Source organism: Micromesistius poutassou (genome assembly GCF_964030765.1).
Source record: "Micromesistius poutassou genome assembly, chromosome: 14".
NCBI lineage: Eukaryota > Metazoa > Chordata > Actinopteri > Gadiformes > Gadidae > Micromesistius > Micromesistius poutassou.
Genome location: NC_140284.1, coordinates 10,893,342 through 10,918,856, shown reverse-complemented (window position 1 = coordinate 10,918,856; position 25,515 = coordinate 10,893,342). Strand labels below are relative to the sequence as shown.

Genomic DNA, 25,515 nt, shown 5'->3' with positions numbered 1-25,515 from the left:
TGTGCGTCTCGGCGAACAGGGTGGTAGGAAATGGATCTTCAAAGTAGTTCAATAAAGCAAAAAGGCTTAAGGGAGTCGACAAAGGAGAGTTTTCATTGGCATCAATCTATTACTGGCTCATATAATAGCAGGGGGTGGAAAACTATAGTTCAGTTACGCTGCAATGAAGAAGAGCTTTTCATATCCATGTTGGATGGGTGGCACATACTAAATAATACTTCAGTATTTTTATATTACTTTGTAAAGTGAGTCCAACTGCAACTGCAAGAAATCCTATCACCCCCTAGGCATCACATTTGCATCAGAGACTATTTGTTTTGAAAGTTTCATCTGGATAGATTCTACCTTAGTACTTGAGCCAAGCGACTTATTTGCTGAAAATCTACTCAGATGAAGGCAGAACAGTGGTGTTAACAGCAAAGAGCAAAGAGACGATCATCAGGCAGCAGAATTTCAGAGTCAACACTCTTTTCCACCGAAAAACGTAAAAAAAAAATAGCCAATTCAACACAACAATTTGTTTGTGTCCTTTTTTGATGGAAAATTTGAGGACAGCATTGCAAAACAAGCATGAATATGAACTGGGGGGGAAAAGAGTGTTGACTCTGTGTTCTGCTTGAAGGCTCATGCATGATATTTACTAAGCCAATCTTATTAAACAGGGTGGCCAGAAGCCTTTGAAGGGGCTTTTCTGTCACAAAGGGAATGGTATGGTTGTAGTGTAAAACCAATATAACCTAGCTAGCATTCTCCTGTGTCTAAAGTGCATCTCACAGCATATTTACCAAGACATACGACAGACAGACAAACAGACACACAGAAAAACAGAGAGAGAAACTGACAGGCTGACAGGCAGACGAACATAACCTCCACAGAGAGCCAGTTCAAGCTGACTGACCACACCAAAACCACTTCAACATGCACATAAAGGAACTCTCTCTGTCTGGCCCTGTTCACATGGGAGAAACATGTAGATTCTAAAACCCCTTTGAATCTAGATTGTATCTGGATTAACGAAATCGACTGTTTACACTAAAGGCACAATGTCTCAGCCTGTTTAGACAGTAGAGGCGGTTTTACGAGAGATCCTCACCTGATATGCACGCACACACAAAGGTTTCATGTTTGTAACACATCCTTGGTTCGCACAATCTCGGGAGGAGACATGGCGTCCATGTATCAGTTTACATTGCTTTGGATATTGATTCACGTTTAATTATAGAATTATATGCACCAGAAATCAAACAGCATTTTAATGTTTCCAATAAATTAGCATATCGTTAGCCTCATAGCATAGTCATATTTTGGCCAAATAGTGATATCTGCCTAAGTCTACTCTCCTGGCGCTGCTTATTCACTGTGCCTCATTGGCTATATCTATATATTGGCTACTGGTTACTGTGACAGTATAAATAAAAATGTGTTTCTTCTGTTTTTCTGAAAACCTTAAAATATGACTTGGGCAATTATGATTACGATATGACACGGCCTCTTGCTTTCTATTGGTTGATGACCGAAGACGTCTGAGCCAATCACGTGACTCAACGGTCCGCACGACAACTTATTTCTCGTCGTTCTGGAATGACTGTAGCCTACTTAATCTCCGGAGGCGGGTCCTACCTGGCGATATGATGTAGAAGAAGTCTTTGAAGTCGTCCATCCACACCTCGGCAGCCGTCGGTTGTTCTTGTTGATCACCTGACCCGTTCCCCCGGGGAAGCTGTAGGGCGTGGCCTTGCGGAACACGTGACCCACGTGGGAACATGTGATGATCTCCAAGGAACCCCCACACTGCCAGATCTGAGAGGCAAGGAGGGAGAGAGAGGGGGAGAGGGAGAGAGGGAGAGAGGGAGAGAGGGAGAGAGAGACAGAAGGAGTGTGAGAGAGAGAGAGACAGAGAGAGAGAGAAAGAGAATGTGAGAGACGAAGAGAGAGCAAAGAGAGACAGAGAGCATCGCATAGTAGTAATAATAATCATAATAGTAATAATAACAATAACAATACATTTGATTTAAACAGTGCTTTTCTTGACACCTAAAGATGATTGACAGGAGGTAGTGTTGAGGGTTCTTACTCTGAAGGACATCTCCAGATTCTCTCCACCCCAGATGTCCATCCCTGGATCATACGTTCCTATCTCCTCAAAGTAGGACTTGTCTATAGAGAACAGGCCTCCTGCCATGGTGGGGGTCCTGCACACACAGACAAATGCACACACACACACACACCCACGCATAAACGCACAGACACGCACACATACACACATACACACAGACACACAAAAACGCACGCACAGGCACAAACGCACAGGCAAGCACGCAGACATGCACAAACACACACACACAATAGTTACTGATTAGAAACATTTCTAGGCCATGTTCCAAATCATTAAGAATAGAAGAAAATACATGAAAAACATGAGAAAAAACTATTTTACAATTCCTTTTATCATAGGTGGTTTAGATATATGAAAATCATGCACAGTTTCCTATGAGATCTAAAAAACTTGTATTGATTAATAATGGTGAACATAAATAAATAGTTATACTGCATTTACTCAATAATGCAACAACAGCCACTGCTAGACGTTATTGAGACAGACTTAATTACGGGCTTTCTGCAGCCTCCTTCTCATGATTATAAAGCGGAGCGGGAGATGATCTATTTCCATCCAGAGAGTCAAATGACAGATATTAGTGTTTCTTTATCAGAGAACTGTTTCATCCCCAGCAATTCAACAGCCTGCAATTATCCACAGCACAGGAAAAAACAACACTCTCAATCCTAGTGTTTTAGGGTCATAAAACCAAGTTTTTCAAAGCAAAAGTGTTGAAAAATGGCAGCGTTCATATTTGATTTCCTTTTTTGATCTGAAAGTGCTGAAACACTCAAAGTCAATCACTGGACTGACCTTTTATTGCTGGAAAGTTTCCCCAACAGTTTTTCTCTGGCCACCGGCTCTGACAAAGGAGGGTGCAACTTTTATTTTGAAGGTACGTACCTGACAGGAAGTGTTCGGTCCCCCTTGCGGCGGTCCATTTCCCTCTGAGGTACGGGGTACCAGCGGAAGTTGAGCTTCCAGTTGAAGCCTCCGTAGGTCATGTCCGAGCCGGCCATGTACTCAAAGGTCTCATCACTGATCACGTCAATGATTGGACACACCACCGCCTTCCTGGGAATACCGGCCAATCACTTTGAAGGGTAACCGGAACGAGGAAATTGATAATTCAAAAGCTTTCAAAATGTTGTGTACTCAGTAAGGTTTACTTCAGCATTGTTCGATGTGTTTTCTTATATTTATTTTTAATTTAGTTTGGCCATTTCAGTTAACAGGATAGACGGAAATAAACCGTTATATTCTTATTATGTATCCATTCTTTATTTACAATTACCATTTCATTACCATTTCATCTTGGAACACTATTTTTTACTATATTTCAGCAAAATGTACATGCAGATATTTGCAGAGCATATAAATCTGCTTTGTCGTTTTAACCTCTAATTGATGCTAAAGACAGACATAAAGACACAAAAGAGGGTGAAGTGGCTGTTATAGGTTAACCACTTATAACAACGCCCACTGTGACTGCCCAGTAGCACCATAGATTCGTTCCCAACCATTAATAAACTACTTCCACAAAGACAGCGAAAGCCTACGGGAACCTCTACAGAACCCTACTGAATTATAACATCCTAAAACGACGTCCCAGGTCAGGATTTCTTTGTAACCAGATACATGATACATCAAAGGCTCATTAATAAACATGTTAGGGATAATAAGTTGGCAAAAATGAATATAATTTATTTTTTCATCCCTGAGATCCCTTGAAGACAGCCGGCTTGTCTCAGCTAATGAGCTGCGCTGTGTTATAAATGGAGCGGAGGTGCACTCAGCATATATATCTCCTGCACATAATCAAATCTGCCAGTGCAACTTATTGCTGCTGCACATACTTATAGGCATCAATATAGGGGCGGGAATCAAAGGAGAAATGGCTCCATAATACAATACAGGCTCTGAAACATGATACTAATTTCTGCCAGGCACCTGGAGCCAAATACATGTCTGTCTTAAAATACAGGATGGGCCTGTGGAAACAAGATCTATTTTAGACTTCCCAATGCAGCCTTCCCTGTTTCCCCTTGACTGACAGACAGCCATGAAGTCAATTAAAATAACCAATTCTAAATATAATAATAATGAGGAGGAAGCCGCAAAGGGTGGCTTCAGGTCCAGGGGACAGATGAGTCGCTTTCCTTGGCAAAAGTAAATTATGAATGCAAAATAATACCTTCCATACTTTGGCGATATTGCAATGAGATTCATGGCAGCTATATTTGCATGACATATGCAAACACTTGATAATTTATACTTTAACCTATTATAAATTATAAATACACCTCTTGCACAGAGACTTCATCACCATAACACATCTGAGCAAACACACTCGCTTAACCTTGAATGAGTCACACATTCATTATGAATCTTGCCACCCTATGCTATGGTTTATCGAGTTATTTGAGTGTTAAGCTTATACATTGTTGTTTGATTTGAAGAAACATCCATAACTGACGCACAGACCCATTGTCTCTCTCTATATATAGTTTAGGAGCTGTTGGGCCTTTATGGACAGGACAGTGAAGATGGACAGGAAAGATGGGTTCACTTACTTACCACTAGGGCCATTAGTCAAGCACTAGGGTGAACGACATGTTAAAGGAGCACACTGTGGAATTAAACCTGTGTGTGCTAATGCTTGGTTAGCTAGCTAGTGCTTGTGACGTGTTCTGATATCCATACTTCCCGTACTTACTATACTTAGTTTGAGTCATTTGGTAGTTTTTATAGCTTTTTAGCTTTTTTACAGCTGCTCAGCATAAAGGGTTCACCGTTCTAAGCAAGATGTTTATGCCGGGTGACGAGCCGGAAGTATGGATATCGGAACACAGCATTGGTGTACACTAGTGCTAGTGCTAACACCTCCAGCCCCTGAGAAGTCTCCATGTCCTCACACTGAGCCACTCCTCATCCTCTGCTTCTCCTACCTGTCCTCCTTGATGCGGGCCAGCAGCGGCTCCAGCCAGCCCGCGGTGCACTCACAGTGGGCGTCCAGGAAGGTGATGACCTGGCCCTTGGTGGCGGCCGCGCCCCGCAGCCGCGCCCGGATCAGCCCCGAGCGCTGCTCCATGCGCAGCACGCGCACCGGCACCTCCAGCGTGCGCACATAGTTCTCCAGCTTCTTCTTCAGGAAGTCTGCGTGGAAGGGGGGCAGGAGGAGACGCAAGGGGGAGCAAGAGAGACGGGAGGGGGAGTGAGACGGGAGGGTGAGTGAGACGGAGAGGGAGTGAGAGGGAGGGGGGGTGAGGTGGATGGGGAGTGAGACGGAGGGGGAGTGAGACGGAGGGGGAGTGAGAGGGAGGGGGAGTGAGACGAAGGGAGAGTGAGACAGAGGGGGAGTGAGACGGAGAGGGAGTGAGACGGAGAGGGAGTGAGGCATCACGTGGCCCCAATGCTAGGCTAGCGGGTCGTGGGCGTTTCGACCCCCCCAGCCGAACGGTACTTGGTGCGAACCCCAATGTCCCATGGTCTACCCTATAGGCGTCCCTTAGTCGGACGCCCCTTCAGCCCCTCCCTGCTCCTTGACGACACACATCCCACCCACTGTTTAAGAGTGAGAGACGGTAGTGTCTATACAGAAGTAGTGGCGAGCATGACTCTGACTGTGTGGCGGCGGTGTGCCCACCTCTCTCGCTGGCGTCGTCCACCAGCAGGATCTCCAGCAGCAGGTGGCGGGGCGAGCGTGTGATGACGCTGTGCACCGTCCGCAGCAGGGTGCTCCATGCCTCGTTGTGGAACACGATCACGATGCTGGTGGTCGGGAGGTCGTCGGCGAACACCTTGCTCTTACACCTGGGCGGGAGGGAGGGAGGGAGGGAGGAGGGAAGGGGAGGGAGGGAGGGAGGGGAGGGACGGGAAGGAGGGAGAGAGGGAGGAGGGGAGGGAGGGAGGAGAGGAGGGGAGGGAGGGAGGGGGGAGGAGGGGAGGAAGGGAGGGAGAGAGGGAGGAGGGGAGGGAGGGGAGGGAGGGGAGGGGAGGGGAGGGGAGGGAAAGGAGGGAGGGAGGGAGGGAGGGGAGGGACGGGAGGGAGGGAGGGGAGGGACGGGAGGGAGGGAGAGAGGGAGGAGGGGAGGGAGGGAGGAGGGGAGGGGAGGGAGGGAGGAGGGAGGGAGGGAGGGAGAGAGGGAGGGGAGGGGGGAGGGAGGGGAGGGAGGGGAGGGACGGGAGGGAGGGAGGGAGGGAGGGAGGGAGGAGGGGAGGGCAGGGAGGGAGGGAGGGAGGGAGGGAGAGAGGGAGGGCAGGGAGGGAGGGAGGGAGGGAGAGAGGGAGGGGAGGGGGGAGGGAGGGAGGGAGGAGGGAAGGGGAGGGGAGGGAGGGAGGGAGGGAGGGAGGGGAGGGGAGGGGAGGGGAGGGGTGGGACGGAGGGAGGAGGGGAGGGAGGGAGGGAGGGAGGGAGGGGAGGGGAGGGGAGGGAGGAGGGGAGGGGAGGGAGGGAGGGAGGGAGGGAGGGAGGGGACGGGGAGGGAGGGGAGGGGAGGGGAAGGGGGGGAGGGAGGGAGGGAAGCACAAGCAAGAAAAAGAAAGAAAGCAAGAAAGCAAGGAAGGAAAGAAAGAAAGTAGGAAAAGAAAGAAAGAAAAAAAGGATGGACAAAAGAGGGAAAGGAAGGAAAAGAAGAAAGATTCAGTTCCCCCCAGTGAAGCCATCACCAGCAGCAGGACTTTGTGGAAGATGATTGAGGGAAGTCAAACCTGTAACCACCGTGTTTGGCACAGCCGCTGTAAACCCCATCCAGCGAGCGAGGCTGAGCGGTGGACCGGGCGCTACGTGGGGGATCATGTGAAATAACAACGATCTGACGGCTAGAAACGGCGAGTGGAGAGAGTCGGGGTAGGAAGTGACGGAGGGTGACAGCAGCCAGTGGAGCAGAGAACAGAAATGCGGCTCATTCCGCTCCAGTCAAGGTGACAACCCCGGAGTGACACAACTAGGCCATCTAGGTGCCCATTAAGACGTCTATGTCCCACTGCCGAGCCGATGGATGTCAGCGGCGCCGGCTTCCCCTTTGTCTTTAGCCCGTAAAGCTGCAGACTTCCTCCGCGAGGGTTCGGCGATGGCTGCCGTTTTTAATGACTGCTCTGTAGTCGCTCGATGGAATGTGATAAATAGGCCAGAGAGTAAAGCTCGTTATGAATGCAGAGCGTTTCGTATGAAACCGGTGGACAGAGGGATCATTCTGTGAGGATAATCGACATAAAAGTTAGTGCTATCGCGTTATTCTTAAGGGAGGACTGCAAAGTCATGGGCAAAGTCAATGTCATTTCTTCATAGGGATGAAGTTAACGCTATTCTTTGGGAATCGTTCACATGAGTAAACTGCACTTCAGAGTCCCTGAGCGGCACCTGAATCAACGATGGCGATCGTGTCAGGTTTGAACTGCCCCTGTAACGGCACCTCTGAGCGGAGCGCGTCGCCATGCAGCCGAATGTGCTGCTCGTGTTTCCCACACGCCACTCTGTGAAAGCATTACCGATCTCAAGAAAAAAAGTGAACCTACGTAAATGTACGTTCAGCCGTCGAACGCGAGCCTCTTCTGGCTGCTGCGCTCACAATGCATTACGATTACAAGGCTTTTATTTTTTGGGGGGGCAGCTGACACAATTATGAAGAAAAGAGATAACATCTCATTAAGCACGGCCACATAATGGAGGGCCGGGCTGAATCATGAGACTTTGAAAGTGGAAAGCTAATTATGAAAAGGCATTTTCCTTCCGTGGGCGGGATTGCATCATTGTCAAATGTGAGAAGATGTTTCGCTCGGGGCTACAATACGGTCTTTGATCACAGCTTCATCCCGATCTGAGACGCCTGTCTCGCCGCGAGACGAGAGAGAGATCCCCGGCTAACACGTCGCGTTACTGAGAGGACTTTAGAACCGGAAAGTGCTCCAAGGTTCACACGATTCCAGAGCAGTTGTCTCGACGACTAGACGAGTCGTTCTGGACACCGAGGGAGCTACGGACTACCTCTCTACGCCAAATGAATGACAAGCAGCCCAAGTGAATATACATATATAAGCCAGGCAGTCATGTTCTCTCTGTGAAGACTCTCAGAGTTGGTTATGGTATCTGAAGGTATGAGGATGGTGCGCTGTATGGGAGCCAGCAGTTAGCGTGGCTAAGGGTAAAGGCCTGGCAGCGTTTAGTGCCCAGGGCCCTGGACTCAGGATCAGTCTGACAAGAGGTACGGAGGGCAGCTCTGACAATGCTTTTAAATGAAATCTCAAAACAAAGCTTTCTAGTTGACCTTAATTCTCATTACTTAAAAGGTGCTGTTGGTAAGATTTAAGAGCTATTATTTGCGACATTTTGAGAGATGCCTTAGCCCATCCATCAGCTTTTAGTGAGTGAAATACTTGGTGAGAATATCTGTTTGGAGTTGACTGCCCGCCTCTGTATGGGACCGTTTGGATTTAAGACTCCCAGATCATTTCTGACCAATCAGGGTTATATGACCGTTTAGATTTTAGGCCGCTCCGACTCATTTCTGACCAATCAGGGTATCTGACAATTTTGATTTTAGACCACTCCCAGCGATCTTTTTCCTGATTAGTTCGGGGAATACATTTGCGTTTTTTTGGTTGTCTAGTTTCTAAATCTCTATTCTGCTTGTTGTCTTTACAACGCTCAAATCGTACCAACAGCACCTTAATGTGTAATCCACTTTGCCTAACTCAAACATCTGAAATGTATCTCTGTGATTATGATTGTGGACCAGTTATTTTAAACCTTATTCTTCCACTTACATTGAGTTACATTGTTTCCCTTGTGAAGCCCAAAAAGTGCTATATAGATCAAGTTTGATTGATTGATTGTTCAATTGATTGTTCAATTGATTGATTGACCAATTAATTTATAGATTTATGGATTGATCGGCGCATACTCACCCGTCAAGCCTTACGTCCGGCAGGCTGCGGTTCAGCGCGATCATATCGCTGGCCATCAGGTTGAACTGGTTGATCTTGAACATCTCCTTCATCTTGTCCTGGGCGTCCTTGGGTATGTTGACCGCCTTGCCCATCTCCCCTGGCCCCTCGTGGCTCCGGGAGATCACCGCTGGGGGGGAGAACGTTGGGCGGTCAGGTACCTAAACCTGAACTCACAGACCAATCGTCTCTCTATATATATATGTTAGGAGCTGTTGTGCCTTTACGGACAGGACAGTGAAGACAGACAGGGAAAATGGGTTAACTTATGTTAACCCATCTAACATCACATCAAGCATCAAGGAGGACAGGCATGAGAAGCAGAGGAGGAGAAGGGGCTCAATGTGAGGTCATGAGGCTTCTCAGGGGGCTGGATGGGCTAGCTAGTGCCGCTAACCTAGCACTAGCGTACACAGGTTTGATTCCACCGTGTGCTCCTTTAACGACATGTCATTCCTAGCTAGCTAGTGCTTGGTATACGCTAGTGCTCGGTCAGCTAGCTAGTGCCGCTAACCTTTTATGGAAGCTCCTCCGTCAATAAAGACACAAGGGTAAAAAAAATAAAGACACCCTTTTGGAAGAGCTGGAAAATATTCCATGTTTTTTCAGCAGCACAGTGTGTTCAATTGTAAAGAGAAAGAATGAAGCAAAGGGAAAGGTTTATGCACCATTTACATTCCTGTCTTCTGACATTTATGGTTCTGCCATCCGAACAGAACATCCCATATACACTTAATACACATTAAGGCAACCTATTTTTACACTAGCGCTCACCTCTCACTCAGCAGCACATTACTGGCAGGCGCTACAGCACTGCAGTCCCCATCGCTCGCACACATGCACTCCCAGCTCCCATCATTATCAGCCACACCAGGAATATATATCCGCGTCTCTGCCTCTCTCTCAAACACACACACACGCACGCATGCATGCACGCATGCACGCACACACACACTCACACACAATCAAGCCACGAATATGTATCTGGTGTCTCAACCCAGGGCCGGCACGAGGAAGAATAAGCAAACTAAGCGGCTGCTTGGGGCCCCCTGGCCACCAGGGGGCCCCCCCCCCCCCAAAAAAAGAAAAAATAATTGTGTTTAGTTTTTTTTGTTTTTGTTTTTTAATTCAAGTTCAGTAAACCACACTTAGTGTTTCACTTCAAATATGAGAGTTTAAAATAGATTTGTGATTTCAGTACCCTCTGAGGTTAAAAAGACACTGGTTTGGGGTAAATAACAACTATATTAATACAGGGGTGGTTGACCCCAATGGGGCCCCAGATCAAATACAGAATGCATATGTCTTAATAGGGCTTCCTTAATCACACAAAATGGGTTATGGGTTGATGTCTGAATGGGGCCCCTCAGGTAAATATCACATGTGATGTGATATATCTAAAAGCCCTCTAAATCATGCAATTCTGTGCCACAATGTCTGTGTGGAACCCTGAATGTATCTAATCAAATATGGACCAAAATATAGGCTAGGCCTTTAAAGTAGACTTATGGTTTGTGGGCAGCTAAACGCAGTGCTATATGAGTTTGCTTGTGCAGGCTCTACAAGTCAGGTTATAGGCTATGAATCTGAACAAATTAAGGTATTGCCCATCTCCAGCTGGCCATCCCCAAGATGCAGCAGAATACAGGAAATCACATTTACCAAATTAAATTTTTTCTGGGGGAGGACCCCCAGACCCGCCCCACTCCCCCATTTACACCCACTTTTGCACAAATTGGAGGAGGGGGGGTCTTTATGCTTCTTTGTCCAGGGGGACAGTAGTTCACAATCCATTCCTGTATTAATGCAATTTATAAAGTGACATGGTGTGCTGTTTGTGTCAATAATCATCAAGCACAGATGACTCCGTGGAGGTGGGAGGGGGGGCCTCAAAGGCTTGAAACAAGGAATATATATCTGGTGTCTCTAACTCTCTATCCCTCTCAAACACACAGACACACAGACACAAATGCACACAAATGCACTAATACAAAGACTTCTCTCTCTCTCTCGCTCTCACTCTTCCTCTCTCCCTGCAATAATCTCTCTGAGTAAAGGCAGCGATTTCCTGTGAATGGCCCACACAATTCACGCGAGTCACGTGAGCCCAGGTTAAGAGGATTCCAGCTCACCCCCTGACCCCTGATTCCTCTTTATGCTGTGTTGTCGGCTTCCCCCCATACACACACACACACACTCCTTTACTCAATGGAGCTTCCTGATACTCTCCATTAGGTTGCTGTCTTAAATCTGATGGGCTTGGCCACAGATCTGATCAGGATTATTGGGCAACCTGTCCATCACGTCCAGAGCTCTGCAGAGCACGCCCCCACTGTGTTATTCTACAGGTGAGCTTCTGTATAGACGCCAAAGCCTGTTTCACTGAGGAGTAGGCGGAGGTAACATCCAGTTTTTCTTCCCCTATTAGCAGGAGTATAATGCAGGGACAAATTTATTTACGTTGAAACACAAAGACGAGGAAATCGTTTTCAATGTCATTATTCGTCAACCCTTTCGATTGATTGAATGTCTTAAAATTATAAAAACACCACGCCACACCATAATCAATAAAGGAAGGCATATTCCATATATCCTGTAGGAGAGAGCTTCTAAGCTGGCATTTGAATATGGTGTTCACTGTATCCTATTGAATAATTTACCATGGATTCCTGCATGAAGAGCAGATACACCAGGTCATGAGTCTCCCTCTAGACAGCTTGTCTACGCAGACTAGCGAGAGCTGGGGAGTAAACAGCAGCTTCAAGGCTGACCCTGACGACCTGGGGACCTTCTGACTGCTGCTAATCGGAGCTGGAGTCTGCTATCGGTCAAGGGCTAGCGCCACCATTTGTGAAGTGAAACATCTCAGGCCGACATAGACAGAGCAACAAGAGAAAGTTACAGGTGATGAGAGGCACGACTTGAGTACAGCTCGTGTTTTTTCCGACTGAATAATATAAAAGCTCAGGTGTAAATACATTTTAAAATAGAAAAAGGTAAAGAGGTACAGAGGTTGAGATCAAACTAAAACCTGTCTTTTTACTATTTCCGATCGCAACAAAATCGGAAATCAACTGATGAATTGGATTCAGCAGACCAACTTGACTAACCAGTCACTATTCGAATATTATATATTAATATTCATCAACAGGCCTGATTTGTTCCCCTGGTAATCAGCCTTGATGCACATCGCTTCACTTCACCTACAGAGGACAAAGAGCCTCCATGATGAGCCATGACTACAATCAACCAGGAAGAAAACAGAGGAGTCTCCCAGGAGCTCCAGTCTCGCCCAGCGACCCTGCCTGCAGCGTGGGCCCGACATCCCTAACACACAGCACTAATAAGTCTTCTGGGCCCTGAACACCTCCAGACACTGGAGCCCAGGCAGAGGCTTCCACTGTCCTTTCCACTCCGCCGAAACACAAGCCGCTTGCTTGTGTGTAATGGTTCATTGGTCGTTTCATCGCAGCTTTTATTGTCGGTTGTTTGGCCGCTTTGGTCCGTCCATACCTCACCTCACATAGACATGAGTCAGTTTACTTGTTAGTGTTTCTTTGCATATAGGGTTAGGGCTATAGGGCTGATTAGACCTTTATATAATATCGTTAGACCAGTTAAAACACTGTTTATGAGAAGGGCTTCGTGTATTTCATTAGAAACAGTTGATTAAAAGTTCCCCCAATCAAAGTCCCTGCGTGTTCCCCAGGCAGCAGTCTGTGTCTGCCTGGCTAGACAGACAGATTGCTCTGATCAAATTCAAACACTGCTAATTATCCTCATGTCCACGTGAGTGCGTGTGCCTACACACCCCAGAGGAGCCGCGCACCGCGGACCTCCCCCTGCTACAGCCGGAACACATCACATCACTGCACCAACCCAAAGACTATTCTAAACAGCATTCAATATGCCGCGTTGATTAACCATGCATGATTCATACGGTGCTCAACCCACTAAGTTTGAGGAGTTCTGATTGCCTGACGTGAGCCGGAACCGGACCTCAGCGTCCCCGTGCCTGGCTGAGTATCTGCAGCACCGGGAGGACCCAAACGCTCACCCCGGGTGGAAGTGCTGAACCACGGGCAGACCTGTCTATCCACTGCTCCCCCAGCGGCATCTCCACCTCCCACCGCTACCTCTTCACGCTACATTTAGCCTGTGCGATCATGCAGTCGGAGGGTTTATTTATTTATTTTTACTTTGTGCGACACTTGTATCACGGGTCTGAGTAAGCTGCTGAGAGATGCTATGGAGATCCCCCCAGAGTCTGCCCGATGGGTCAGAGCCGAAGGAGGTGTAGTTCACACACACACACACACACACACACACCCGTGCATACACACACTCATGCACGCACATGCACACACACACACCCACGCACACACACACAAGCACGCAACACGCACATGCACAAACACACACATACACAACCACAAACACCATTAGACTGCACCTCTCCACAGTTTATTTCCAGCCAAATGATGATGACCGACCATCTTTACCCTTGATTGCTTCAGGGGGCAGGAGAAAGAAATGACCAAACACTGAAAATGTTGAAATGAGATATTAGTCTTTTTTCTAAACGTAACTTTTGCTGAGGTTGATATGTTTGAAAAGAACGGTAGATTGCCCTTTGTCAATGTAGGGAAGCTTTGTTCAAGGGAAAGCAAATATTAGAAATACTTCAATAATTCAAATAATCAATAATTCATTCTGGAAGAACATTCTTCTTATGTTTCAAAAAGAAAGAGCCATAATGAACGGAACGGATTCTGGGATTGCGCGCATGTATTGAATAAAGCCGAGCGGTGTTTTTATCTCCTTACCACAGCTCGTTTTACCCTCCCTACAATGACCTCCAAGGGATCAGGTTCAAATCAATATCCAACTGTTCACTAGAGATGTCTGTTCTAGGGACCAACACAGGCCCATCGTGGTTGAGTCATTACCAAATCAGTAGAAACTGATCCGGACATTGAAGATGAGATACGTTGTGCTTTCACAACTTTGGCACATCAAATGGATCGCCTTTTTACTTCGATGGAGATTCACGATGGCTTCCCCCGCCCTGAGTGTTTAAACACCTGACAGTCAAACCGTTCAAGGCAAACTCTAACACGTCGCATAGCCCTTATTCGCACCAATGGGAGAGTGTCAGCTCCTGGCCTGTTTCTGTGACGTCACGTTGTGACCTTAAACCACTCTGGTGGTTTAACTCTGGTGGTGAACTTAAACCACTCTGGTGGTTTAAGTTCAGCTCTGGATAGGACAGGGGCGACCGGTCTCTCTTCCGTCTTCACAGTTGCTCGGTTAACATAAGTCGTAAGCCACGATGCTAGCGCTACGTGCTAAACAAGGTTCTTCTTCCCGTGGGTGTCTGCTGGTCTGATCACCGGCTCATGTGATTGGCCACCGCAGTGTTACCTCAGGTTGCGTTTCTCCAAAAATTGATTCTGTTTCAACTTTTTGCCGCAGGCCGCTGTGTCATTTTTCACAAACCCCAATGCGGCCCACCACCGCCGCAGCTTAAACGCATTACCCCCATTCAAGTGAATGGTTGAACTGGCGTTTTCGCCACAATGCCTGATCCTGTGCTAACCAGGCCTTAAAAGGGACACTCCGGAAGATAGGAAGTGTCAATCACTGGAGAGATTCGTACAGGATCAGCATCCTCAGCCTCCTCAGTCTCCCCAGCATCCACAGTAGGGTTGGGTATCATTAGAAATATTTAGATTCCGGTTTTATTTCGATTCCTGTAAACCGATGCCGGTTCCTAAACGGTTTCGAAATCGATACTTTTTAATTTTTTTATAGAAATGCCATGCCAACACTGACTCTTTGAAAATTATTTGAAAAGGTAACTATTTGCGTTACTGTAAAAAAAAAAAAAAAGTTGCTATATGTCAATGAATTTGAAGTAGTGCTCAGTGTTTCCCACAAACCAGGTAGCAATGTGTGGCGGATTTGTTGAGTTGTTGACGGGGGAGGGGGGGGGGGGGTATAATCGGTAATAGAAAATGCGCGGATCATTTTCTTTCTCGTGTGTCTCGTTCTAAAACCGCCACTGCTTATAATGCTTACGTTATAACCGCGGGTGGAATTGTTGAGGGGGGGGGGGGGGGGGGGGGGGGGATTGTTGAGGGGGGGGAAATGCCAACTTTTCATCGGATTGCTCCGGACTCGCCGTCTCTGCTGCTTCTTCGAATCTGTTTGGTGTGTGTGTGTGTGGTGCGCTACTGCGCGTGGCCTGGCTTGTGTGTAAAAACACTGGCTCCGATTGGCCATGAAACATGACTCTGCCTTAGCCAATCATAATCGCTTATCTCGTTGTTAACCCACCCGGTCTCTTAGCAGTTTGTGTGTGGAGCCAGGGGTGCATTCGGATTACACAGTTTATTCAATCAATTCATAGTAACGCACCGCATTTAACGTTAAGTAACGGCGTTGTAACGACGGAAACAGTAATTAGTTCGATTACCCCGTTACTGAAAAACTAACGGCGTTACCTAACGCCGTTATTTTAAACAGCGTTATTCCAAACACTAAGTGTTTCATCAAATTGGAGGTATTTCCCCCCTTATACAAAATAGTTGTATTGCACTTGCATGTGCTGCTCTTTTTTTTTTTTTGTAAAGTAAAGCCATATTTTAGAGCGTTTTACTTTGGACATGATGGCTGCGGCTGGGAAACACTGGGATTTACTTCCTCTACGGGATTATGACATAACAGCTCAGCAGACAGCGGTGTTGAGAGGTGAGCGTTTGGATGATGCTTCACTGCCTTTGAACAGAATAGCGATTTCCGTTTATTTGAATGCAAGGCAGGTTTGGTGAAACAATGTATGGTTTTCATGGTGCAGAAGAGGATGAATACTGTAAGACAAGACTTCTGTACTCCCTTTTCTCTTTGCACCATCTTAAGGTTGCACCGTCTATTTAGATTTGTATCGATTCTGACATACTTATTGATCGCATGACGTAACACAGCAGCACACACCCCATGTGCGCTGTGTAACGTGAGACCTCTGTGTTTCTGTGTGTGCGTAAGTGTTTGTGTGCGTTTGTGTCATAGAATCTCTGCCAAGGACCGTTAACTGTCTCTGCAATGTCTTCCCACCTCGTTCCCCTGTTAAAAGCATCCCAGCCAGCCTCTCTGGGAGCCTGCTTACTTGAGGAAGGAAGGAAATAGCCTGCTAAAGAGGACTGGCCTGCAGCCGCGGTTCAGGCTAATAAACTCATTGTCCCAGATAACCAGCCAGGGGACCACATCCAAGGGCTTTCTCTATCAGGCCAATTTAACATTTAAGTATTTCGCCCTGAGGATCCATTAACTCTACATATCAAACTCCTGGGCCAGAAATAGACATTGTGGGGTCGGTGAAATCATGCAGTCCAACACAACTCCAAATGAGAACAAATACCCACCCGAACACTCAGTACCACACACACACACACACACACACACACACACACACACACACACACACAGCCTCCTCACCCTCATTTCTAGAGGTCCAGAAGAAAACAAGGAACAAGCACATAAAGGTCAAAGGATGGTTGTTCCTTTGGAGGTGGGAGGGAGGGTGGGGGGGGGGGGGGGTGGACTCACCTCTGAGCGCGGGCAGGAGTGAGCGGTCCTTCCTGTCGTCGCATTTGTTGCACTCGCTGAAGTAGAGCAGCAGGAAGACGTCCACCAGCACCCACACCAGGGAAGTGGTGAGCACCACCTTGCAGTAGACGAACCGCCGCATCGCAGCACCGGGATGGAGGGACGGACGGACGGGCCGAGGGACCAACGGCCGGAGGGACAGGGCGAGGGGGGGGGGGAGGGGGGTAGGTGGTTTAAGTGTTCAGAAGTGAGCTGTATGCTGCTGCTGCCAGTGGCGCTGGCTAGCTGGGAGGTCAGGGCGGGCCAACAGGCGCAGATTCGAAGACAGCTGGAGAACACACATCATCCCACTGTGGAGGAGAGGAGGGGAGGGGGGGGGGAGAGGCGTCAGGATAGCCTTGTGTCTACTCAGCAGTATTAGCAGCGAGCACTAGCGGAGCGTTTCTGTAGAAGGGGTCGTAAGGTCAAGCAGCTAACAAGAGCATAGAAAAAGGAGCACAGGGAGGGAAAAGATGGAGCAAGTTCAAAGTGTTTTGAGATGAAAGAGGCATTTAAATAGGATCATGTGGCGGGGATGGACAAGCAATTGAGGTATACTCGCATGGCTCCTCTCTTGTTGGGCCTGTTTCTCTGTGTTTTTGTGGACTTCCCAAGACCTGTTCATCTATTCAATTCATTCATCTGCACAGCCACTTTCCCCCTGAAAGGATAAGTGACGGCAAATGACGCTGTTGCGCTTTCATCAGTCACCAGTCCTTGGCAGATAGCTTTCAGCCCCAACATAGTGTTTAGGGAAAACAGAAATGACATGGGCATGAAATGCACACTCAAATGAAAATGTAAATTGTTGACTATCAGAATTACTCTCCAAGCACTCTGCGCATAGCCGTGCAACACATGAAACAAAGCAATCTGAACCCATTCAGGACACCATAAGATTTGAATACCTTACCACAGACAACAGGATACACACACATTGCATGATAGGCTTATAAACGCACACCTTTATGTTTCCTTAGAAAAGTCGACAACATATCCTTGCTTTCAGGACCCATAATGACAATGCCTTCAGAATCCATTACAGACAAGGTGACAATCCCATTTCCTTATCATACCCTTCTCTCAGTCTAGTGCTGTCACCGGCTGACAGCACTCCTCTCTCACACACACACACACACACACACACACACACACACACACACACACACACACACACACACACACACACACACACACACACACACACACACACACACCTATCTTCAGTGCTTTCTTACCCCTGGACCGTCTATCCCGAGTACTGACACTCGGCCCTGGGCTAGACTGTTATCTCATTTGAACAACAAGGCTGCCTGAGCCCAGCTGCATCACATGCATTAGATCACAGTGCAGCTGATAATCAGGACCCCAACACAACAGCTTCCACAGGCTCCTCCAGACAGACCGCAGATGGACACCTTGATGGGCCTCACAGCCGCTCAGCGAGAGATAAGCAATCAGCACAGTCCAATCAGCACAGGTTGAGGCTACGGACTGTGTTGATTGGATGCCATCCCAGGTGCTGATAAGGCGTTTAGATAAGTGTTTGTGTTTGTGTGCTCGGCTATCAAAAAAAAAAAAAAATTTGCTTTGATGATGTGAAAATCAAACCTGAAGGTAGTATCGTAACATGCAGGAGTACTAGCTTGAGGTTAGTAGGGCCATAACTGTATGTTAGACTACTATATCTGTCAGTCTGTCTACCTAGTCTGTCTGGTTGTCTATGAAATCTGTCTGGCTGTTTAGACTGAGCGAGTCTGTCTATTTGTCTGTACCTGTCTGTCTATGTTTTGTGAAAATCTGCCTGGCTATACCTGTCTATATACAGTGCGACTCTATTTGTCTTTGTACATATCTGTCTGTACTGTGAGAATATCCCTGTCTGTCTGTCTATTTACCTGTCTACTGAGCAAGTATCAGCTGACCACAGCACACGTTGACAGAGGAACCAGACTCTCTGTCTTCAGTGATGGGTACTCCTGAGCTAATGAGTCCGGTAAAGTCTCTCTCAATACTTGATAGGAATGATGAGCTTGTGTTTTCTAAATAGCCAATCCTCCAACTGACAAACAGTTCTGCACGCCACCACGAATCAACACACAGGGAAATCAATACAACTGCTCCCAGATTATGGATGAATGTTGGAGCAAAAGACAAAAAAACGGCCATGTGTCTCCATGGTTTGTTTCATTTCGTTTTCCCGCAGATACAATAAGGTATATTCCCGGGTCGATCTACTACTGCTGCGGTCTGACCACAGGGCCCATCGACCAATCCGCAGGCAGCTCCCAGCTCCCACAGTCTCTCATCGGCAGTCTGGCTCATTATTCAGAGCAGATGAATATTTCCCATCTGCCCGACAGTGCACTAACACAAGGTCCCTACATCCATTACCAACCACACGGTCCCCCACACACACACCCGCCGACACACACACACACAGCGACACACACACACTGCCACACACACATCGACACACACACGTGGCCTCAGAAACCTGCATTTATGAACAGCGTTGCTGAGCGAGCGATGTCTGGCAGCCTCTTTGGCAGAGGGATGTAAAAGGGATTGGTTTGCCCTGACTTGGGTTATTAATAACGTAGCTTTGTGATCAAGAGTATATTTAAATAACCTTGAGTGACAGTCCTAGACTAGCTCAGTATACCTGCACCCCCTGGTCAACTAGGTTGGAGACACTGAGTGATGGGTGGGCCGAATCTGGACGCTTCCACTACTTGGATGAAGGGTTGGTTTTTCAGTAGTTGCACACACCTTCACTTACACACACACACACACGTTCACTTCGACACACATTCACTTTTACAAACACATTCACTTATTCACACGTATTGCCTTAGACACTCACACGTTCACTTTTACACACACTCTCATACACACATTCACTTATACGCACACACCCGTTCCATTATACACACATAGTCGCTTACACACCTTCACGTATACACACACAAACACACATTGCCTTATGCACACACATATTCACTTACACACTTTCACGCACACACACACACACACACACACACATTCACTTATACACTTACACACATACACACATGATTCGTATACACACATCCACTTATGGGACATGGTGTGTTGTTATATTGCTCCCGTGTTGCAACCCAGAACAGGTGGTGATTATAAGAAAGCAACACAGGGCTGATCAGCTTACCTCTTCACTACCTGCCTGTCTTAATCGCTCGGCCGACATGCGGGGAACGGGACATGATCCGGATAAGTTAGATCATGCTAAGCTATTCTTCTCTGACAGTGTGTTACTCTTTAAGGTACGAGCTACGCAAGGCAATCAACAATGTCACTCAATCCCATTATTAATGTCCATCGAGTAGGCCTCCCGTTTGCAAAACTTAAGGATCCAGTAGGACGATGGTGCTGTGCACATAACATGGTTTATTTCAGCTGTGAGGGAGAAACGGTTCTTAGACTTTGATTGTTAAGCGGAATTATTACGGTTCATGTGCTGTCCCTGTCCCTCCTGCTCATCATGCATTTAAACCAAATGGTAATGTAAACAACCAACGTGAATGCAGATCCCAGATTGCTACAATAATTCATGCACATATAAACACTTCAAATGAACGATGATGTACTTACAGAAATTATAGACGCAGTTCAGACATGGACCCATTCCAGCTTTGCTTGCCAGCAACGTGTTGAATAGTGATAACAGACATTACCGAAGAAGACACATTACGTGCGAATTAAACGGATCAGGTAGTCCTGCAGACGGGTTTTTATTTCAAGTGCACTGCCTGCAGCGCATCTCAACACCGAGCGATCCACAATCAATAAGACGGCAGCGGTCCCGTTATAGCGTCCATAATGCCCACCGTTATAAGACGACTCAATTAAATTACTGCCTAGTTGTTATGCAGTCTCTCCCCCGTCACGCAAACCTACACGTCCTGGTGAGTTTCGGATGCCGCTTCATCTTTTCATTTGGGCCCAATTGATATGCAGCAAAACATGTCTATGTGTGCACCACCTGTCCTCCGACAGAATTTGATGTGTTACAGCCAGACGGCCAGACGCGCGGTACTCCTCTTTAGCGCAATCTAACATCTGCACAACCTAGAACCTCTAGGCTGGGAGAGGATCATGAATTGTAGCGTTATCCCGGTCTCCCGCAACGCAATATCCGGTCTCCTGGTGTCCTATGAGCTGTGTACGCACTGTCAACAGTCCCCGGAGCTAGAAGAATAAAAACATGGCAAGATGAAGGACAACGACAGGGAGAATAAATATGGAGTCTTAACGAAAACGTTAAAGAAGCGATATCCGTAGCATTGGACGGAAACAGATATTTGTCTATCAGAAGTCCCTCCCTCTCTTTTTCATATCTCACCGCTGAACCCCTATGGCTAAACCAGTGTAAATGAGAGAACCCGCCTCTCTCGCCAATAACGCTCATACTGAGCATCCCAGTTCCAGGCGAGATGAGAACGCCTGGGAACGAGGTTAGCGCAACCTACAACCCGTGTCTCCGTGTTCTGGTTTGTGATTGGTCGGAAGTCGTGTCGATCAGGAGATCCTCTCCACGTGTGTCGTCATTGGTCTCTGGTAAATGGAGGCATTTGTCCCGCAGCTGCTCAATGCAGCACTACGTTCAACTATGATAGGTCAATGTAAAAAGAAAAAATGCATTTCGGTGTGTTTGTGTATTAGTTGGGATACGGGTGATTAATCTATTCGTGCAGAAAAGGCAGAGATAACACCATAATCGCTATCTTTTTTTTATTGATTCACTTCCCATTCCAGCCAGCTGTGTGTGTGTGTGTGTGTGTGTGTGTGTGTGTGTGTGTGTGTGTGTGTGTGTGTGTGTGTGTGTGTGTGTGTGTGTGTGTGTGTGTGTGTGAATTTACACACACACACACACACACACACACACACACACACACACACACACACACACACACACACACACACACACACACACACATATATATACACATCATAAATAATACGTCCCCTCAGTATGGATGACTTTCAGTTACAGTATCCCTGAACCTTTCAAAACCTAAACGTACATATGTTCTGTACAGAACATTATATTCTATTGCCGTCCGGTGTGGCTGAGGGATGGATGTGACCCATGATTTGTGTGTGTGTGTGTGTGTGTGTGTGTGTGTGTGTGTGTGTGTGTGTGTGTGTGTGTGTGTGTGTGTGTGTGTGTGTGTGTGTGTGTGTGTGTGTGTGTGTGTGTGTGTGTGTGTGTGTGAGAGAGAGAAAGGCATCTGTCCGTAAGAACCGTAACAGTCGACGTCAGCTGCTATACGGTATAACTGGTAACTGAACCTCAAGCACAGCCACAGTGAGCACGCATTGGTATGCGGTGCAATGCCGCCACCTAGGGGTCACATAAATATTACTTGTGATATAGACCTGCCCTACCTCAGTGCTCATTTAACAATATATAACATGGCACTTTGCGTTTAGTTACATTATATGCAGCCACTTCATGTAAATTAATAAGCAATTCATATTCAGGTCAGTTGAACGCATAGACTGTATAAAGTTTCAACTTTTATAAAACGACAGACTGACAAACAGACAGACAGAAAGACAGACAGACCGACAGGTAGGTAGGTAGGTAGGTGTGATATGGTGAAATGTGATATCCATATGGCGGTCTTTTGGGGGCGCTGTTGCAGTGCAGTCCGTCCCTCCCAGCCCGGTGGGTCGATCCGCCCTCCCCAGGTAGAGCAGGCTATAAGAACCGCGGGTCGCTCTCACCATTCAGCACTGTAACCAGCCACGGGTTACACGAGACCTCTAGTGGTGCGACGCCAAAGCAAACCCATCAACCACAGAAGACCCCTCACCCCAAAGAGAAAGTCTACCTGGCAACTTCTGCAACTCAACTCCATCCTCGTGCTGTGTGTGCGTTGGGGTCCTTCACTCGATCGTCTCCTTATTAAAATCACAGTTTAGTTTGGTGTTAGAGTGTTTCCACTGGATTTCCCCCCTTTTCTTCCCCCCTCTGACATCCTCAAGTACTGAAGCGGCGATGAATTCGACCGGATTCAACCAGACGGACCTGGGCGGGCTTTTCAACAAGACGGAGGACTTCTTCTGCTGCAACTTTTCCTCGGTGGTGACGGACCACGGCCTGGTGTCCACGGCCCCGGACGAGAGGAGCCTCTTCATCATGAGGGTGGTGCAGATCGCCGTCATGTGCGTGCTGTCCCTCACCGTGGTCTTCGGGATCTTCTTCCTGGGATGTAACCTGCTCATCAAGTCCGAGGGGATGATCAACTTCCTGGTGACAGACAGGAGACCATCCAAAGAGGTGGAAGCGGTAATTGTGGGAGCGTACTGAGGGGGACTCTGGAGGGACTTAGGGGGGGGGGGGGGGGTCATGAAACTTTAATGGCGCGATGACTGGTGACTGATGGCGCCACTTACTGGGAACAGTGGATGTTCAGACGGACGGACGTCTCTGGATTTATTTAAGAACTACAGACGTGAAACGGTCACGTTATTATGAGTGGGATTTGAATCCGCTGGTGACTGAGGTAAAGGTATTAAAAGTGAGGCTAAACTGTGGAGCCATAGAGCACCCTAAGGCGTTTTTTGTAATCTAAGTATTCACAATCGCTGTGTTGTATTTTAAGAAGTAGTTGAGGGGGGATGTTTTTCAGGAAATTGCACAGGCGATGGAAAATGAATGTGTTGCATGTGTGTCTATGATTTGCATACCATATGCAGGATTTGAATCAATGTATGCGCTGTAATCACATTCCTAATGAAAACGAACTGCTAAGACAATTTAGATAGCCGTGCCTCTCTTTGCTGTACATTCTTACATTAATTAAAGCATTTTTGTCAAAATTAACCTACTCTGTTTATCCATCTACGAATTACGATTAATAAATTGTAGGCCTACTCCCGTTTTTTTTTCAAAGCACATTTCGAATATATTCTAATTAGTCACACTTTTGAATTTCCAAAACATTAATTGCCACTCTAGAGATTCGCACTGTTCTCATCCAATTAGGCCCGTTCCTCTGTTCCCATCTCAATTAGCATGCATTTTGTTGACGAGAATTATCCGGTTTAAAATATCAACCAGGATTCATCCAGTAGGCCTATGTAATACTGTTGTAATCCGTCGGTTCACACAAAGGGGGGAACTTCATCATATTTAATGCTGGTAGAACTGTGAATCAACTGTTATAAACCCCACATGACACCAATCTTTTTTGTGTCTCACACTTGCCCTGAAATGTTATTTTTTCTTCTTCTATATCTTTCATTTCTGGCTTTGGATTTATCTTCATATAATGAATTCCCTATCTCACAGGAGACTTGCGGTTCATATTCTCCTATCTCTCTTGTGTTTCTGCTGTGGCTCACACTGCCTCCCGGGGTGATGACGGAAGCTTCAAATGACTTCCTAACCCGGGAGGATATAACGATTGCCCGATATATTCCTGTCTAAAACGGGCCCACCTGTGCACGGAAAATAACACCATCGAAACACTCCATTTAAAAATAAAAAACGATCCTGCACATAATACCCCCTAACAGCCCCCTGACAATTTCACAAATTATTTTCCATTCATTCTCACTGTGTACGCTGTTCGAGGGACAGATCAATGTGTTCTGTTTCCCAGAACATGGTAAACACAGTCTGTTTCAGCCTGCTAATTAAAGTGTGGTGGGATGCCAAGCCCCTTGCCTCGACTACACTGATTACCCCAGCCTTGTATTCATAGTCATCAATTCAATAGAATAGTCGCCAAAAATAGCCTTCTTGAGCCCCTAGGTGTGACCAGATAGTTTAAAACGTCTCTTTAAAACACCCCCCCCTGCGTGTGTTCTGCTGAGTGAAGGGTTAACAACAGCACGTTGTGTTTGAAGATGCCACTGATGCATGACTACAGCAGTAGGTTCCTATGTGGCGATCAATGAATCAAAGCCATGCTGTGTTCAAAAGATGTAATGAAACAATATGTTTATTGATGGACATTAAATGATGTAATGTACTTTTTCATTTTTTTTTCATTTCTTGCCTCTGTGACTGATTAAGAAAAAGAGGGTTCTTTTATAATTCTCACAATTCTCACACACTGAAAACACAGCAGAGCCCAGGTAAAACGATAAATCAGACTTACAGTGATTTATTTGTTTGTGTTCAAGCATAGCCCCAAGGGTCCATAATTATTATTTCCAATTTTCTCACTCGTATTGTATTGTATTGTATGTATTGCCAACCACTTCTGATAGTAAGTCCTTGAGGTAGTAATTCAATTTATTTGAGAAATACTATGACGAGTTTGGCTATAACATGTGCATTGGGGTTGTATTCATGCTTGATGCAAGAGGAAAGACGTACTGAAAACAACTTAATCTACAGACATGATCACAACATTGTTGCCTTGTAAAGATGGCTAAAATGACATCCTAATGCCATAATTATCAGTACTACACAGTATCCAGACTTTCTTCCCTGACATTAACACACATACTGGAACAGATCGCAGGGGAAATGTCTTGACACTTTAATTTCTAACAGGGAAAAATCTTCCTTTTGCCACTGTACCCTTGAAATTGTGTTTTATTGTGTCTGATGCACAATTATTCACTCTGGAAATGTCAGCATTTGAATCATTTAAGGGTCTCTAGTCTCTGGTTGAAAACATTTAGAGGAAAATCCTTTCATTAACTTTGTGTGTGTGCATGCCTGGTGTGGCTGCCTGTGTGTGTGTGTGTGTGTGTGTGTATTTGTGTGAGTTTGTGTGTTTGCGTGGTGTGGGTGTGTTTGAGCATGCCTGCATGTGCAT

The 25,515-nt window shown here is 46.7% G+C and overlaps 2 protein-coding genes across 2 annotated transcripts in view; one reads left to right on the top strand and one right to left on the bottom strand.

The window, feature by feature from the left end:
* Positions 1-16,793, bottom strand: part of galnt13 (polypeptide N-acetylgalactosaminyltransferase 13) — a gene marked incomplete at its 5' end in the record, with an annotated part of 26,379 nt that extends 9,586 nt beyond the window's left edge. The window contains 9 exon segments of the mRNA XM_084478952.1: positions 868-893; positions 1,621-1,674; positions 1,677-1,800; positions 2,075-2,192; positions 3,002-3,172; positions 5,047-5,254; positions 5,745-5,911; positions 9,005-9,173; positions 16,652-16,793. Coding sequence (XP_084335078.1) covers positions 868-893; positions 1,621-1,674; positions 1,677-1,800; positions 2,075-2,192; positions 3,002-3,172; positions 5,047-5,254; positions 5,745-5,911; positions 9,005-9,173; positions 16,652-16,793 — 1,179 coding nt within the window.
* Positions 16,794-22,736: 5,943 nt separating this feature from the next.
* rprma (reprimo, TP53 dependent G2 arrest mediator candidate a) lies at positions 22,737-23,048 on the top strand (the record flags this gene model as incomplete). Its single annotated transcript, XM_084478059.1, has 1 exon — positions 22,737-23,048. The coding sequence occupies one exon, from the start codon at positions 22,737-22,739 to the stop codon at positions 23,046-23,048; it is 312 nt and encodes a 103-aa protein (XP_084334185.1).
* Between the last annotated feature and the right edge of the window lie 2,467 nt (positions 23,049-25,515).